The following is a 19,441-nucleotide window of genomic DNA, read 5'->3' on the forward strand; positions in this document are numbered from 1 at the left end:
GCCGCCACTGGCTAAAGTCGGCTCGCTTATGTGAAACTGTTTTACTTTTCATATTCGGTTTGTGGCAAGAAAAAAAAGTCTGGTTAGGAGTTTACAACGCTAATATCTCTAACTTGAGCAAACGTGTGGCCCATTGCATTGCAAATGCTTGTTTTTTAAATAATTTCTTTGATTTTGCAGTTTAACCACATTAAGGGGGTTATTACAACTTTGGAGGTGGTGTTAATCCGTCCCAAAAGTGATGGTAAAGTGACGGATATACCACCAGCCGTATTACGAGTCCATTATATCCTATGGAACTCGTAATACGGCTGGTGGTATATCCGTCATTTTACTGTCACTTTTGGGACGGATTAACACCTCCTCCAAAGTTGTAATAACCCCCTAAGTGTTTCATACAGTACAGTACAATTCCAGTGATACATATAGTATACATTAGGGTGCATTTTCCACATGTAAAGATATACCTAATTGTTTAACAAACCATAGTATGTGCGACATTTCAGGCTAATGTCAGCGTCTTGTACATTTATTTAATCATTTGCAACAGCTGTAATTGTGTCTTGTTTTAAATTATAAAGATGTATGGACTGTTGCACAGTTAGGATACAATATGGTTAAGAAAGAACGGCCTACTTATATTTATTGTCTATATTTTCCTTAAGAGGGGTTTATCATCTGATTGCATGGCAAATTTCATTTAACTTTATTTCGGTAAGTAAAAACATACCATAAAAGTACAATACACATCAAGGAAAAGAAAGACTTTTTTTAAGAGCAAAAGGATACTAAAGATAAAAACACAGTACAAAATTTATGGAAAAATAATAAAAAAAAATTTTTTTAAATCAAATAAAATAAATAACCAGATGAACACCTCTTGATACAAAAAACTAGTTCCATAAATCAGTAAATAATTAATAATATAATGGACCCATATCTATGTCCTATAGAGTAAAAGCTAGAATCACACATCCAATTTGATAAATATACATAAATAAATATAAAGATTAACTCCCCAATCTTACTCCTTGAGATTACTAAACTCAACCGTCAAAATAATTTAAAAAATGTTTTCCCACTGATAAACTATCTAGACGGATGAATCACACATTTAAAAATTCTCACAGCATAAAACAAGGGACCAGTTCCATAGGTCAATAAATAATCAATAATATAATAAACCATTGTCTATATCCTATGAAACAGAAACTACAATCATGCATCCAAATTCAATAAATATGCGTAAATAAAACTAAAGATTAACTACCCAGTCTTTTTCCTTAAAACTGCTAATCTCAACAGCCAGGTTGACTCGAGGAATTTTGCCACAGGTAAAACTATCTGGACGGACGGGTCGCATCTTAAAATTCTCTCAGCATGGAAACTAGATCTAACCCCTATTCGTTTGCAAAGCGGGATGAGGCAAAGTGCTCTTTGTTTGTGGTACGCAGGACAATGGAAAAAAACATGTAAACCAGTCTCTTCACTTTTGCAGCCCATCGGGCATAATTTAGATCGGTTAGTTGAGCTGGACCATTTGTACGTTAAGCAGCACAAAGGGAGAGACCCAATTCTGAACCTAATAAAAAGGGCACGAGCAAATGGAGATAAGGCTGCATCCATAAAAGGCTCAAATTCATAATGACATTTGACAGATAAGAAATTGTCAGACATAGACAATGGGATAGAACTAGCAAATTGGCCAACCTGAACATTATGCCAAAAAGCATCCTTTAACAGCTGTGCAGCGTTTTTAGGAATGGAGATAGGATCCTGCCAATAGGACCGTAAGCCGAGCTGGGAAAAAGATTGTTCAACAAAGGCGCACCATTTGATTTTAATAATAGAATCACGGCCCACCAAATTAAGAAGCCAACAACGAAAAGGAATTAGGGCATCTGTTGTCCATAACCGGATCCAAAACAACAGAGGCCTTAAAGCAGCAATCTGCGAGATTGAGAAGAGGTTTAGGTCCAGTCGAATAGGCAAAGATGGAGTGCTCGATGGGATCTTTAGCAACATTTTTAGAAACTGATTTTCTGCCCTTGCCAAATTCGCCAGATTGCAATGGCCCCAAAGTTCGGCGCCATATAAGGCGCCTCCCCTAGCTTGAGATTTATATATTTCGAGGGCAGGGAACATTGCAAATTTTGGGGATCTGGTGGAAAATCTAACAATGCCACCCGCCCTCTGCTTCAGGCATAATAAAGATTTTTGGCGTTGAGCATGCCAGAGATGTGAATCTTCCACTTTGATGCCTAAATAGTCAAAGGTGCCCACCCTTTCCAAGGGAACACCTTCTAAATATACAGGCCTTTTCATTTTATGCCTAATGTCTCCAAGGACCATGTATTTTGTTTTTGCTGAATTAATTGATAGCCCATGATCAGTACAAAACTCCAGAAATCTGGAGAGCAATCTAGAAAGGCCCATAGCAGTACGTGATAGTAATAGAGTATCGTCTGCAAACAAAAGACAAGGGAGCTTCTGCCCGCCCAAGTTAGGGGCATCGCTTTGGCAATCCAAGAGGTATGGCAAACAAGCAATAATAAACAAAAGAAACAAAGTGGGCGCCAAAACGCACCCTTGCCTCACACCACGTGCAGTTGAAAAAGCTGGAGTCAGGTCACCAGTGACACCCCAGCGGACTTTAGCACAGTTGTCAGAATAAAGATCCTTGATAATATTAATCATAGAACGCGGAACACCAGTAGTGCTAAGGACCTCCCAGAGCTTGGCACGCGGGACAAGGTCAAACGCAGATTTCAAATCAACAAAGGCCACAAATAAGTGGCCTTTATCTGCATCTACAATCTTCCACTTGATGGTAGTAAATCGGAAGATCTGATCGATGGTACTGACCTTGTCCCTAAAGCCCGCCTGAAGATGACTTAAGACCTGGTTTTTCGTTATCCAGTGTTTTAATCTAGTTAACAACTGGTACGAAAAGATTTTCTGCAAGTTATCTAATAAACTAATAGGTCTATAATTCCCAGGGGAACTCTTGTCTCCTTTTTTATGAACGGGGACAATAATTGCCATCTTCCACGAGACCGGATAAGATCGAGTTGCCATAGCAGTGTTCGATACCCTATTGATGTACCGGGTCCATACAGATAAATCTGATTTGTACAGATCCGAAGGAATACCATCTTGGCCAGGGGCCCTACCAGATCTTTGAGCGCAGATTGCCAAGTCTGTTTCTTTTAAGGTAAAGGGCGGCATTTCAGGCTGGCACAGTGCAAAATCTATGAGAGTGTCATCAAAATCCGACTGAGAGCCATACAGTTCCCCAAAATAGGAGAACCAGGTTCCTGAATCAATATGACATTCAGGAGTAGATGACAGGGCAGAATCACTACGCGAAACCAAGGTCCAAAAGAGCTTGACATCACGAGTACTAACAGCCTCCGCCAGGCACTCCCATAAGTGATCCTCATATTTGAGTTTCGATAACTTGCAAGTAGACGCGTAGTTCCTTCTCGCATGTATAATTGCATCCCGTTTTTTTAACTTTAAGGCTTCAGATAAAAGATGCTTGGCCACCCGGCATTTTTTGTCAAACCATTTACATTTGGGTGCAGAAGATTTTAATTGAGTTTTAAAAGGCTTAGTAAAAAGCTCCTTGAGATCCACAAAAAAAACTGCATGGGAAGACATAATTTCTGAAGGAGTTAATACAATGGAGTCCTCAAAAAGCTGTTGACAGGACACCATAGGGCCAAGCTTGTTATTCAACAAGTTAGATTCCAGAAACGAGGGCCACTTTACAGCACGCCTATTAGTCGACAGTTCCAGCAAATGATTGGATTCAACCAAAACAGTGGGCAGATCAGACACTGAAAATAGGGCTGTCTTATATGCAATTTGCAAGGGGGCATGGTCACTAGTACGGGGAAGACCTACCTCTACATTAATTATGAAATGCCAAACTCGTAAACCTAGAATAACATAATCCAAAAAACTGCTATAGTGGCCTCTGAAAAAGGTGGGCCTAGCAGGATTATCGTTTGGAAAACGTCCATTTCCAAAACGAAGGCCGTATGTAAGTGCAAGATCTATTATCTGAGACGCCCTAGGGGAGGGAATAAGTGGCATAGGTTGAGATAGAAGCGGGGGAACATTCCACACTTCATCTTCAGCCTGAGTGGACTCAACAAAAGCTGAGCCAAGTTCAATTTGGACATTGAGATCACCTGCAATGATGATACGATATTTAGAATGAAATTCAGATAAAAGATTATGCAGAAGATTGATAGTGTCAGACTGTTGATTAGAAGGGCCTGGTCGGTTATAGATATTGATACATAATACTGGGGTACCAGATCTTGGCTGTATTGCTATAGCTAAAATGTCACAACAGTCAACAGCAATTTCCTTTACCTTGCCCATCTCCGACAGCTTGACCCAGGTACATAGGCCCCCAACTGCCCTTCCCCTAGAGGATTGAATTGCCTTTTTTGTAAACGAACTGTAGCCTTGCCTGTACACACCATCTGTTGCCCAAGTTTCCTGAAACATGCAGATGGAATAAGATTCAACATAAGCCCCCCACTCTGAGTCAACCAATTTGCTCTTGATACCTGACACGTTCCAGGACAATAAATTCCCTGAAGGAGATGGACTGCTACAAATAAACGTGCCAGAATCAACGTCCGGAACTGGAATGGGAATTGCTGTAGGAATACAGAATGAAGCACTCAAGATGGGACCACCTAGGTTAATTGAAGATCTTTGAGGTAACTCGTATGGAACACTAGATTTACAGGAATTAGGGGGGCGTAGTCAATCCACGTCAGATGTATCCCCTAAAAAAACGGGGTCTCGAGTATCAGCACCTTTAGGAATGTGGATCAAAGCAGCCCCATCAACAGGAAGAGGCAGCAGACCAGACATAGCAGCAGAAACCGGAACGTTACAGGGATTTTTATTGGGCCTAAAAGGATGAGCGGGCAAGATCTTATGGTCAGTAACAGGCAAGTGTTCTCTAAAATGTATATCCAAGTCAGTTCTTAACATGTTGCGGGCTTCCATCTGCAAAAGTCCCCTAACTAGCTCAAAATTAGCAAGGGTAATTTTAATGGTGTCACGTCCACCCGAACAACTACGTACACGAGAAGCAAAGACAATATCAGAATGAATAATAGAGGCACAGCCCCTAGTGTGGCGGATCCAGTATGACACCTTGTTGATAAGGGAGGAAGTATCTTCTCTGGTATGAGATGTGAGAGGAGGGACATTGCACAAATAAATACAGTTTGAGTTAGGCACATGAGCGGAATGGGCCACTATTTGGTGAGAGTTAGAGAAAGGAGATATCGAATGTACTGCCGACATGGCCAAATGTTTCCCATGAGATGGCTTGTTGGAGGGGCCCTTCTTGAGATCCCCAAGTGATGAAGAAGTAACTGTCAAAACAACCGGATCCAGAGGACAGGAAGATTGTGCTGACACTGGAATCGAAGTGGACTGAGAGGATGAGTCAAATTTTTTGAGTAGTTTGAGAACCTCAAACAATAGACCCTTCAACTCCACAACTTCTCGTTTTAAACTGGAGACTATTGTTAGCACATCTTCTCCTGGACGATCACAAAGAGTGATGAGAGGTGGAGGAATCAAAGGTTGTTTATCCCCCACCAAATCAGAACGGTCCAAAATGGAAAAACGATTAACACAAGGAATGCCACAAAGGATAGGATCAAGAAGAGTAGCATCCAAATTATCCACGGAACCAGGTGGAGATGGGGATTTAGGCAAACACAGCTGCCTAGATGAGGCAGGAGCTTGCACAGAAGTTTTCAAAGACTGGGCATCGGTAGAAATGGTAGTGCCTGTTGTTAAAAATGGAAGTAGAGTCCCTGGTTTCAGTCTCTTACAGGCGTTACCCTCCTTTTCTTTAAGAATAGATTCCCCTTCCTCGATTAAGTCGTCGATTTCTCTGGAGACGCAGTTTGAGTGGACTTGCGTTACTCTATTAAGTTTTAAAGTTTTAGATTTGACCACTGCAGGATCAGGACTGGTACGCGCCTTACGCTTCCCCATGTTAAATAATGGGAGTAAAGGAAAGAGGGGAAACTCTCACTAAACCCCTAAGAAACACAAGGAAAAATTAAAAACCAAGGGGTATGGCCCAGCCCAGCCTCTTCCGGGCACTGAGGGGCAAAGGACGGGCCCACCCTTGGCCCGGGCTTTGCCTGGGCACGTCCCGCACGTGTCCCGCGAAGTGGGCGCGCTATGTGATTTTTAAAGGGGTCTTGGCCCCGCCCCCAGGCTTCCAACAGCAGTCCTTCTTCGAGATTGCAGAATGCGCGCATGGCACATTTCAGTAGGAGAGAGGAGAGGCCCACCTTATCATTCCAGTCTGTCCTGTTCTTAATTTAAGCTTCCTGTTTCTGTCATCTTTCGTTTGTACCCATTTATAGAGTCCAGATGTCCACGTTACTGTACTTGGTGTCTGTCAATTTCCAGTTGCTAACTATATAAGATTCCAATAAAATGGTTTATTTAAAAATTATAAAGACGTGGATTGAAAGAGGCATAGGCACTTTTTTTTTTTTTTTTTAGAAGAAATAGATTTATTTACTTTTGTCTTCCAGGACACTGTACATAAGCAAAGAGATTCTACTCTTGGAATAATACGGAGACACTAATTTTGACAATACTAAGTATAGAAGAATATCCAAGATTTGTTAATTCTGCATGGTAGGATCTTCATTACACTGCTAAACATTAAACTAATTGCCTTCTGCTTGTGGCGACCTGTGGGACACTTTACATTTTAGACATACAAATAAGGGTGAAAAAATAGCTTTTAATTGCAGCTATGTACTTTATAAAGCCTGTAAAAGGTACAGTTTTCAGTTTCTTCCAACCTAATAAAAATACCCCCCCCCCCCCAGCTCCCCCTCTCCCCTGGCCTCCCCCCTCCCAGCTTCCCCCCCCCCCATACAACACTACATAGTGGAACCTAAAGCCAACCTGCTGCCTCTACCGAAGAGGAAGTAAAAACATCTCTAAAACAAAGAAAAAGTAGCCTGATAGGCCTTAGCATCATTAGAGCCAAATTATAAAAAGAATCCGGTCTCTTTTAGACTCAGGGAGTTCCCATCATCTAGGATACCTGGCATGGGCAGCTGCCTCGGAGTCTGTTCTTTTGGAAGGATAGGCTCAGAAATACAAATGTAAAAATTGTTTCTCTTTATGGTAGAAGAAATGTCTGGGGAGGAGTGCAGGTAGTTGCTGACTTCAGAAAAGATTCTTACGATGAAGAACCAGTTTTTCAACTTCATGGAATCCGCTTTGATAGTCCTAAACACTAGAGTTATCCTTGTGTATAAAATCAAATGGAGGAGATATCCTTCCTATATAATGCTATAGCTGTAAGGTAAACTTGTATTGAATCTGCAGCTTAGCCCCTGTCCCGTTGAGCAAGCATGGCAAGATTACGTTTTACTGGCAGCAAATAAGGTTCTGAGCCTTTTTCTGCCACTATTAGCTGAACCTCTTCCACTTGAAAGCATGAAAGGCTCTCACTGAAGTCTCTTAGCCTCCTTTGAATGCGTCATGTGTGACTAAGGCAAATGTAATTGTCCACAGTGTTTCACAATATTGCTAGAACATACAGGATCAGAGTTTAAAGGGTTCCTTCCCATCTTGAGGGATACAATTTAAAAGCCTTGGTGCATTCCTTTTTGAGATGTGAGGTTCTGGTTCGGACTCTGAGATACAGCTAGTGGTACACACGCCAGGAAGGATTTATTCTAGGGGAGCAGGTCTAGAACCGCAGGTGCTGGGACTGTTGCAGTTGAGTTTGAAGAACCCTTTTAGACAAAAGTAATAACGAGCTGCTGCAGTCCTTGATACTTCAGTGGCTGTTAGCTGCTCGTTGTCCCTGATTTAAGTCGGACCTCCAGACAGCAAAGCATGGCCTGCCAACAAGCACGTCCGTGGCTTATCTGTGGTGTCCTGCCAGGATGCCTATGATTTGGGGGTTTGAAACTTTTTTTCCACGCAGCCTCGATCTGATCGAGACTTCCAGGTCAGTAAACAGGTGAGCTTCTGGGATAAGGTATCTGTGCAAGGTTTAAACAACATTGCCTTACATTTTATATCTAAAGCTGCACGATAGGTAGTGATGTATATAGCGGGGTTAAAGTTGGGGGTATTCTGTTTGTTTTACTTTTTCCATGCCCCCACTCTCCCCTTCCCCTTTTCCTTCCTACATCACTTTGTTTGATGGTGTGAGTTTGATTCAGAGTTGTGTGGATAAGATCCAAGAGTACTTCAGGGGTGCATGCAGCTGTCCATAAGGCCGTTTGCTGATCTTCTGAATGCCAGTGTGGACGGAGTGATAACTGTCAGAGCTTCATTTATTACCAGCTGCACTCAGAAGTCATGTATACTTGTTGTATAATTGCAGGAGCGCTCGCAGAGGATGTTTTCCTTGTTTCACGGGGTAGGGCCACTTTGGCCCCCATTTCCTCTTGCTTGTAAGGGTTTGAAGTGTTGTAATTGCAATTCTTGGGAACCATTAGAGACCACAATGCATGTTTGTCTTGTTTGATGCATATGACGTTAAGGGAGTTAATATTTTCATATTTGTGCCTACTTGTGACCACTGCATTTGCACTGCATATAAAGGATATTTTACTGTCTCTGGTTATCCAAGATCTTCTGTGTAATCACGTGTCATTGCAAAGCATCCTTCCTCGGAGGTAATTTCCATTACTCCAGCTTCTTTTCTGAAAGGGTACAGACTTGCACACGTATTAACTCAGTTAACTCACGTTAGTGTTTTTGTGTTCTTTTCTGTCTGTGTGTGTGTGTGTGTGTGTATGTATATATATATATATATATATATATATATATATATATATATATATATATATATATATATATATATATATATATATATATATATAAAAAGAGGAGAATTGTCCTGACAAGCGTTTCGTGGCGCACTTATTTCACCGGTGGTGCTGATTGAAGGCAGGACGTCCGTATTTCAAAAGAAGGGGATTTCTCTTTCACTGTCAAGAGAAAAGAACCGCACTCCGTCGTTGTGCAATTAATGATTAAACTTTTATTCCATTCGTGGGATTACAAACAAACAAGACAGGAATCCCCTGACACGTTTCGGTCACACCGGACCTTGTTCACAGGTGTTTCCTGTGTACTCATTTAGCGCTTTAAATAAACTAACTAGACTCAACAGAAAAAATACTACTAAAATTGCACCCAAACATCCAAAAAATCAAAAAATGCTCCTTAACATCACAAAATATATACACTTTAGCAAGAAAAAACAAAAGCTTTTTTTACTAATGTTCTTCAACCAACAATAATATTGTTACAAAAATCCGAGATGTTTGTCTCCTGAATTTCCCATTTGCTATGTCTTCTGGTAGATGTAGTTTATAACATCTCCTCAAATAAATTAATTTGTTTTAACATGTATTATTTTAGATTTTGTTTCTTGAATTGATTGAAAAACAATATTAGAACAGTTCTAGAGGTGTTTTAACATACTACATGGAGCCTCATTAATTTTTAATTAATAGAATAAGGATCATATTCATTTCTTGCCTATAATAGCACAATCCCCAAAATTCTATTTTAACAATGGCCCGTACTTAAACCTACACCTCTGATATCAGTATATTTTGATGTTATTACTGCAATAAACTTCTATTTTTGGCGCCAAAAATATATATATGTCCATCATAATAATAACTAAGAAAGACAGAGAGAGGAGGTGAGAAAGAACAAGGGGGGATGGAGGGGGGGGGGAAGAGGAGAGTATGACGGGTGGGGAAGTGAAGGGAAAGTGAAGGGTGAAGCAAAAGCCTATAATTCTTCCCTCAGAAATAAAAGAATGGAAGAATATTTTCTTCTCTTTTCTCTTTACTAACATATAGGCCAAAACAAACCCCCAAGGAGAAGCATCTTAAAAATGATGAAATTCAGTTAGATAAATGGCAAGCTTTTTAACCCTTATAGGTGTACAAATAACTCTTCATCCTGGTTTAAACCTAACGGAGTGAGAGATCGGATATCCAGTATGTATCTGGATTCCAGCTGGCGTAATTTCTTTTCTTTATCACCACCGCGCTCCAGTTTTGGTACCTGATCAATTGCATAAAATGTCATGAGTTCCCACTTGCTATCATGTTTTTGTTCCATGTGTCTCGCCGTTGCATAGCTCCTATCTGTATTGATAGTTGCTCGAATATGTTCTAAAATTTGCTTTTTAGTTTCACATATAGTACTGCCAATATATTTCAGCCCACAAGGGCACTCAATCACATATACTGTGAAACGACTTTTACAATTCAAATGTTTGCGTATCACTCTATCCATGCCAGTATTTGTAGAGTACTCTTTCTGGTTCACACCAATTTTACATGCCTTACAGATACTGCATTTCCAAAACCCAGGTTTCTGTAACCAGTTTGTTTTTCTAATTTGGAAATGACTGTGTGTTAATTTGTCCCTTAGATTTGCTGTTCTTCTAAAAGTCATTTGTGGGTATTGTCCCATAATTTCTCCCACTGTTGGGTCCATAAGTAAAATTGCCCAGTCACTCTTCAAAATTTTTCGAACTTGTGTGGCACTCTGAGAGTATGTAGTTATAAACCTCAACTGCTGTTGTTTGGAATGTTTAGTAACTTGGTTACCACCATGTATTAGTTGTTCTCTTGATGATTGTTTCAAACGTTTCTTCGCTACAGCTAAACATTTGTTCGGGTATTGTCTTGCCAGGAATCTCTCCTCCGATAATTTTAAGTGCTCCTCACACTCTTTTGGTTCTGAACAGATTTTCTTTATTCATAAGAATTCACCATAAGGGATATTCCACTTCGTTCGTGGTGGGTGAAAACTATTAGCATGTAGTATAGAATTCGTGTCTGTTATTTTTCTATGTAATGAGGTTTGAATTGTCCCCTCTTTGACATAAATTTCTGTATCTAGGAAAGTCACACGTGTTGCACTGATGTCATAGGTGAAATTCAGTTTTGCTGCATTAGAATTCAAAATCTTAAAATATTCATCAAATTCTAGCTCAGTGCCATCCCAGATCAGAAAAAGGTCATCAATGAACCTCAGCCAGATCACTACTTTTTGTTGATAAGTCTCATTCTCTTCTGCCCAAGCTATTCGCTGTTCAAACCAACCCATTGTCAAATTAGCAAAGTTTGGGGAGAAAGAAAAACCCATTGCAGTGCCCTTTATTTGCAGGTATAGTTGTTGATTAAACAGGAAATAATTATTCGTTAAACAAATGTTGATCATTTCCAACAGCATCTCATTATGTTGATAAAAACTTATATTCCTTTGGTCAAGGAAGAATTTGCATGCCTGGATCCCTACATGATGTTCAATATTTGTGTAGAGTGAGACCACATCCATCGTTAGTAATTTGTAGGTATCCTGCCAGGGTATGCCTTCCAGTTGCAGCAATAGGTCTCCTGTATCACGCAAATAGGAGTTCAAATTTCTTGCTAAAGGTGCTAAGAAGAAATCAATATATTCTGACATAGGTTCTAATAAAGATGCTTTGGCTGATATTATTGGTCTACCCAGTGGATGTTGCAAGTTTTTATGAATTTTAGGGAGGAAGTATATTGTTGGAATTACAGGATGTTCCACTTGTAACTATTTTGCCTCTACTTGATCAATGAGACCTAGATTTTCCCACCTTACAATACACAGATTTATCTCCTCCTTCAATTTTATTAGTGGGTTCCCAATAGCATGTGCATAACATGTTTTGTCTAATAATTGCTGCATGGCTTCTTTCACATAATCCTGTTTATTTTGTATTACGATGTTTCCACCTTTATCAGCGGGTTTGATTTCCACCGTTGTTTCCATTTGAAGTCTGGGCAGCGCCTGTTTCTCTGGTATCGTTAAATTCTCCACTTTTTTATTCCAGTTCTTTTTATAAAGATCATGAATGACCATCTCCGCGAATAGGTCTATTTTGTTCCCTGCTGGTAAAACTGGGTAAAACTTGGAAGGTGGTCTTTTATCTGTCAGGCCAGCCCCAAGAGGTTTCACTATGTCACTTGCTTCCACTGGTTTGTCTCCTAGGTCTAAGTTCACCAAAGTCATCAAAGTATCTTTATCTCCCACAGTTAAATCATGCTCATATGGTAGTGGGTCAGTTTTCTCTTTCATTTTGGCTTCTGCAAATGTTTTTGCAAGTTTAATTTTACATATATACTTGTAAAAATCTATTTGTGTTTGTACTAAATCCAGATCAGTAGATGGGCAGAATTGTAACCCCTTTTTTAGGACAGATTCCTCCGATTGGGACATTTCTCTGGTAGAAAGATTAATGATGTTTAACTCTTGAAAATTGCCGCTGTTTGTGCCCTGGTTTTTCTTTGTCTTCCCTCTTTGTCCCCTTCGTGTGGGTTTATTCCTTTTGCGCCCCGTCCTCTGCCTCTCCCTCTTGTTTTCACTTGCTGATCTTTGGATTGTTGTTGGAGGGCGAGGCGCATCTCGTTTAACAAAGTTAGTTTTGCTCCCTGTGTATTGGGGGAGCTTGATTCTCCTTCACTGGATTCATTATCAGTTGACCTTGATTCATTACTTGATTTATCCGATTTTTCGATTTGAGATACATCGATTTGTTCTTTCAACTTTGCATTTTGAAATCTCCTTGCAAAGGTAAAAATTCTCCCCTCTTCATAATCACTTTTATCCCTTTGGAATTTAGTTTGTTTGCGTGTTTTCACAGTCTCCTCATGTTGTTGAATTTTTATAGCCATTTCACTCCTGATTTTGCTCTCTTCTTCAGTTAGCTTTATGCCCTCAATTTCTTGTTCTAAAACTCTCAATTGGTTTTGAATCTTATTCAGTGCTATTTCCGCATGTTTGATTAGTATCAAAACTAATCCCTTTGATGAATCCAAAATATGCGCACCCCACTCTTCCAATAATTCACTGCTTGCATCTTGATGACTGATCTTCTGAATGCCAGTGTGGACGGAGTGATAACTGTCAGAGCTTCATTTATTACCAGCTGCACTCAGAAGTCATGTATACTTGTTGTATAATTGCAGGAACGCTCGCAGAGGATGTTTGCCTTGTTTCACTGGGTAGGGACACTTTGGCCCCCATTTCCTCTTGCTTGTAAGGGTTTGAAGTGTTGTAATTGCAATTCTTGGGAACCATTAGAGACCACAATGCATGTTTGTCTTGTTTGATGCATATGACGTTAAGGGAGTTAATATTTTCATATTTGTGCCTACTTGTGACCACTGCATTTGCACTGCATATAAAGGATATTTTACTGTCTCTGGTTATCCAAGATCTTCTGTGTAATCACGTGTCATTGCAAAGCATCCTTCCTCGGAGGTAATTTCCATTACTCCAGCTTCTTTTCTGAAAGGGTACAAAGACTTGCACACGTATTAACTCAGTTAACTCACATTAGTGTTTTTGTGTTCTTTTCTGTGTGTGTGTGTGTATATATGTATATATATATATATATATGTATATATATATATATATATCTTCAAAGGAAAGTGGCACGTATCACAGACACTAAAAACTCGCACTCCAGAGCAGATTGTAATGCAGTTTAATGGCAACGCATTTCGATCTTACAAAGATCTTCCTCGTGGTCTGTTAACATTCAATTTGCACCACTTACCTTAAAGAACCTGCAAAACTATTTCTTGGTTCTGTGAAACGTTTAAAGCATGTGATATTACGGCTACACATACAAGACAACTGTTGTTACTGAAACATATTAACTTCTTTTCATTTATCCTTAATGCTGTTGTACTATTATTTCATACTGCTGGTATGTTACATTAGTTTTATTAGACATTAAATTTGAAGTAATGGGGAACCTGAATAATGAAGGATGTCTACCCAAATGCTCTAGTGCTTACTTGCTGGAACGTTTACAGCTTCTTTTATTTAATTTTGCATCTACAGCAATCAAAACTACAAGCTGCAACATGGATTCCAGCAACTCTCATTCTAGTGCCTTGACATCTCCACTTATACAGACGATTATTGTTAAAAGTGAAGATGTTGATCCAATGGAGTTGACCACTGAATCAGAAGGTTCTCCAGTCTTCAAAGTAAGTTATATCTTTAATTTATGTGCTTCAAATTGTCAGGCCACATTTACTGGCAGTTGTTTCCAAAGAAAGCTTGTCCTTATCTCTCCTTTTTTATTATTGAAACGCTAGCTTAAAAAAACTAAATGTTTTAGAGATTTCTTGAAATACAAAAGTAAACTGGAGGCACTTTGGATTAATAAAATATGGACTCTTAAGTAAGGTGGACTAGCTTTATGGTATTTTTATTGACTTTGCCCGACACATCCTCTGTTACCTATTTTCATAATATTGGTAGGTTTTTTCTTTTAATTCTTTCAATAACTTGTTTACTCTGATCACTCATTTCGTTTCCATTTTCCATTTGATTGGTTTGCTTTTATGCTTATCTTTGTTTTATGCATCAGAGATAGAGGTAACAAAGATACAACTGACCCAAGACTTTCAAGGTTCACCAAATGGATAAATCACAACGTATGGAATGAAGTACATTGACTATGCATCACAAAGACTGCCACAGTAGCTTACTGTGAGGTGGAGCAAGATGGGAGCTCATAAACAACAAAATCTGCAAGGCTCTTATAAATGTAAATGATCCCCCACCCCCCTTACTTCCTCTAAAAGAAGTATCCAGACCCTAATGAAACTTTAATGGAAACACGAACAGGAGACTGAAATAAAGTGATGGGACTAGAGAGAGTAGAGCAGTCATAGGACCGCAGTAGTGGATATTCACTGAAGCCCTACAGTGCAGTTAGCTATCTCTGTCACTGCAGTTTTTGGGAGTCTACCATGAAGTCAAAAGTAGTGTGGCACCAGGGCTAATGCTGAAACAAATGTTGGAGTGACAGGTGACCGAAAGTAGCACTCTTACAGTGGATGACTTGATTAGTGTTCTGACCCATTGCCTTTGCTGATAGTGGAGGTGGTTGGAAGCTACCATGTGTGCCCTACTGACATTTGCATGAAAGTGAGGAAGGACTTGAAGTAGGAGCATATTGAAAGAGAACAAGATACTGTAATAAGCACCCTTCCTAGTAAATAAATGCATTGGAAAAACCTTTATGATGCCCACCTGTTTAAAAAGGAGGGAGACAAGACTGATTATGTAGAGAGCTAGATGTATATATATATATATATTTTCATATAATTGATGGGATCCCTCAACCCCTCTATCCTTGTATAAAAGCTTCCAAAAAATGTTCTTGTTAAATGCGACTTACAACTCACCTGATCACCTGTAGTAAAGAAATGACGTAGCTGCTCAGCTGTAATGTCTCATTATAGTTGTGTTCTACCATCACAATACCTACTGCCAAGGTGAAAGCCAGGACACTGAGCATTATTAAAGCTGCAGTTAAAAAAAAAAAAAATGAAATGTCTTTTTCTCCTTATGATCCATTTTTGCAGATCAACAATGGTAAGCCAAAAGTAGATATTTATGGCAACATATTTATATTTTGCACGCCTTAGGTAATTATAGAAAAGATAGAATCTCATTCCAATCTTACAACACAGTTTTTTAAAATCGGACTTGTTATAAACTGATTTTATTATCGTTGTGCAACAAGTATCTACATTTTTTTGGTGCGTTTAATTTTGCCTTATGCCTCATTCCCCTATATGGTCAGGGACTCCTCCATGACTTGCAGTATCCTTATATTGTACGGTAGCGGTACTTCATACCATATATCACAGTGGCTGTTGCCACAGTGTAGTTAAGTCAGAGTTTCCATAGGAAGAGCGCTTTTTGTTTTGCTTATAACTTTGGGAAACTTTTGAAAATATTCACAAAGTTTTCAAAAAAAAATCATCCACCTCAGCTCCTTCCTGGAAAGTTTCAGAGTGATCCCTCAAGGTGGGGTGTAGAACAAAAGGGAGGGTTCCAAAAACGCATTTTTCCCTTTTTGATTTCCTGTAGGAATTTTAGAAGCCATAAAGTAATAATTGGCTTAGGAGAATTAATCCAAGTTTGGACAAAAGCTAGATCTTCAATGAAGGAAGTTGGCCTGGTATGTGGTGGGTACCTTATACCAGGTCCAGGCATCCCCTATTAGTAAAGTGTAGGCAATGTCTAGAAGCCAGGCTCTCTAGAGGTAGCTGTGGATGAGCAGCCAAGACTTGCAAAGCTCATGCAAAACTACTGTAGTCACACAGTACTTACACACATGAAAGAAAACACTCAGTTATACAAAAATAAAGGTACTTTATTTTTGGTCACACAATACCACAAAATACTAGAGGCAACCCTCCAATAGGAGGTAAATAATACTCTAATTATATATGCTAGTAAACAGTAAGAGGCATAGAAAAGGTCAGAAAACTGTGCAAATAGTAATAACCAATAGTGACCCATGGGGTAGCCCAAACCATATACTAAAAAACATGGAATGTGAACACAGGACCCCCACCTAGGTAAGTGGAATGTGTAGAGGGGAGCTGGGAGTACCAGAAAACCACAGAGGTAATTAACACAATACCCCGCGACCGGGAAAGCAGGACTAAGTCACTGGAATTTTCCCAAACCACCCAAAAGGGAGGAAAAGAAGAAAAAAGACACCCAGACAAGACTGCAAGAAACCAGCAGTGGTTTCCTGGAGAAGAAGACCTGTGGAGAGAGGGGAACAAGTCTAAAAGTGTAAGGGGAGTCCAGGAGGAGTAGGAGCTACTACCCACCCAGCTGTACTTGAAGTAGTTGGTCGATGGTAAGAAAGAACAGATCAGCACTGCAGTCCTGGAGCCAGAGAAGAGTTCCTGATGGATGCAGAAGATATCACACTGGAATAAAGATTGGAGGCAGGGTGTTTGTGCAGGAATTCCACCAACAAGTCTTGTCAAAGGCAAATTCGCGGTTAGTGGAAAAGTAGTGCTGCCAGGGACCAGCAAGGCCCAGGAGGATTCAACCCAGAAGGGGGAATCAGAGGGGACCCTCAGCAACACAGAGAGCCCGCAGAGGCAGCACCCACAGAAGTCCCACAGGACGGGGACACAGGAGGAGCCCACGCAGCACTACAGAAAGGAAACCCAAGACGCAGAAGGTTGTGCGTGGCAGGAAGGATTGCTGGGGCCCAGAGCTTTACGTAGCCTGAAAATCCCTTGGAGGCGATGCCAACAAGCCTTGGCAGCTGCAAAAGACTCAGTGCACTGGTGTACTGTCCTGCGTGGGAAGGCAAGTGCTTACCTCTACCAAAGTTGGACAACTGGCCGAGAGGACCAAGAGGACCACTCCGGACCACCACCTGTGGTGCAGGATCCACGCAGCTCAGGGTGAGAGGAGATCCACGCAGCTGGTCGTCGCTTGTTCCAGGTGCCTGGGTTGCAGGGAAGTGACTCCACTCCAAGGGAGATTCCTCCTTCTTCTTGTGCATCCTGAAGAGTTAGTCTTTTGAGGATACACGGCTGGGGAAATGTTGCAAAGCTGGCAGGAGACTTGGAAACAAAGTTGTAGAAGTCTTCTTCATTGTAGCAGTGTTTGTCAGTTCCTGGAGGGTCCAGTCATGGTTCCAGTGGCCAGAAATCGAAGCAGAGGTTGCAGAGGAGTCCTGCTAGAATCTTGCAAGCTGAATCTGAGGACCCACTCAAGAGAGACACCCTAAATATCCCTGAAAAGGGGATTGGTCACCTGACCAGGTAAGCACCTACCAGGAGGGGGCTCTGACATCACCTGCCTGACCTGGCCACTCAGATGCTCCCAGAGTTCCCTGCCAACCTTGGAAGCAAGATGGCAGGACCCAGGGACCCTCTGGAGGAGCTCTGAGCACCACCCCTGGGGTAGTGGTAGACAGGGGAGAGGTCACTCCCCTTTCCAATGTCCAGTTTCGTGTCAGAAGCAGTGTGGACTGGTTTAGGCATGGAGGGGACAAAATGTGCCCTTTAAAGCAAACCAGTGGCTTGGGGAGGCTACCCCTCCCAAGCCATTCACATCTATTTCTAAAGGGAGACGGTGTTACCTGCCTCTCCCAAAGGAAATACTCTGTTCTGCCTTCCTGGGCTTGATCAGATCAAGCAGCAGGAGGGCAGAAACCGGTCTGAGGGGTGGCAGCAGCTGGACTGCCCAGAAATCCCTGTAAGACTGATGGTAGCTATGCTGGGGATCCTCTAAGGAGCCCCCAGAGTGCATGGAATCATACTTCCAATACTTGCAACAGTATTGGCATATGATTCAGGCATGTTTGATCCCAAATATGCTCAGGTTCGGAGTTACCATTATTTAGCTGGACATAAGAAAGTGACCTATGTCCGGTACGCATGTAAATGGCGTCCCCGCACTCACAAAGTCCAAGTAAAAGGATCCAGAATTTGTGGGGGCACCTCTGTTAGCACAGGGATTTCCCTCACACACAGGCACATGCACCCTGCCCTCTGGGCTGAAAGGGCCTTCCATAAGAGTACTTTTAGTGACCTGGTGTAGTGACCTGCAGAGAAAACGCAGGCCTGCAGAACCCTTTGCATGGGCTCCCTGTGGGTGGCAGAACAACTGCTGCAGCCCATAGGATTCGCCTGGAACCCCAATGCCCTGGGTACGTAGGTACCAGATACAAGGGAGTTACATGGGGCGACCAGTATGCCAATTGTGGAAAGAAAAAGGTACAATTTAGAGGAGGAAGCAAAACTACTGGGGTCCTGGTTAACAGGAACCCAGTATACACAGTCAAACATACTAACAACAGGCAGAAAATGGGGGTAACCATGTTAAGAAAGAGGGTACTTTCCTACATTGGGGTTCACTATAAATGTGCCGAAGTCACACTTGACTCCCTCTCAGAAGCTCCCTTTAATCAGAGCCGTTCTGGACACAGTGCGGTTTCGGGTTTATCCTCCCGAGCAGCGAGTCCAGGATATTCAGGTTATGATACCGATGTTTCGGCCTATATCCTGGATTTCGGTGAGACAGACTCTGAGGCTGTTGGGACTTATGGATCCTGCATCCTTTTAGTCAAGCATGCCAGATGGCATATGAGAGCTCTGCTTTGGGACCTGAAGTTTCAGTGGGCACAGCATCAGGGGACTTGTACCGACACGGTTCAGATCTCGGAGGGAACTGCAAAAGACCTGCAGTGGTGGGTAGTCAATTGCGATTAGGTGAGAGGCAGATTCCTATTCCTTCCCCATCCAGCTCTTACAGCACTGACAGATGAGTCACCTCTCGGATGGGGCGGCCATCTGGGAGAGGCGGAGATCATAGGCCTCGGGTCTCTGGCGGAATCTGGATTCCATATCAACTTTCTGGAGCTCTGGGCTGTCCGACTGGCATTGAAAGCATTTCTTCCTGTTGTAAAAGGGAAGATAGTGCAGGTGTTCAAGGACAACACCACCCCAATGTGGTACTAGAATAAGTAGGGCGGTGTGGGGTCGTT

At 41.4% G+C, this 19,441-nt stretch overlaps 1 protein-coding gene across 6 annotated transcripts in view; it reads left to right on the forward strand.

Moving 5' to 3' along the window:
• The window catches only part of NFAT5 (nuclear factor of activated T cells 5), a 643,105-nt gene that overhangs the window by 544,759 nt on the left and 78,905 nt on the right, over positions 1 to 19,441 (forward strand). For all 6 annotated transcript variants that reach the window (XM_069216876.1, XM_069216877.1, XM_069216880.1 and 3 more), the window contains one exon: positions 13,957 to 14,105. In XM_069216876.1, coding sequence (XP_069072977.1) covers positions 13,957 to 14,105 — 149 coding nt within the window. The remainder of the gene's footprint in view (positions 1 to 13,956; positions 14,106 to 19,441) is intronic.

This window comes from Pleurodeles waltl, chromosome 12 (assembly GCF_031143425.1).
Source record: "Pleurodeles waltl isolate 20211129_DDA chromosome 12, aPleWal1.hap1.20221129, whole genome shotgun sequence".
Classification (NCBI taxonomy): Eukaryota; Metazoa; Chordata; class Amphibia; order Caudata; family Salamandridae; genus Pleurodeles; species Pleurodeles waltl.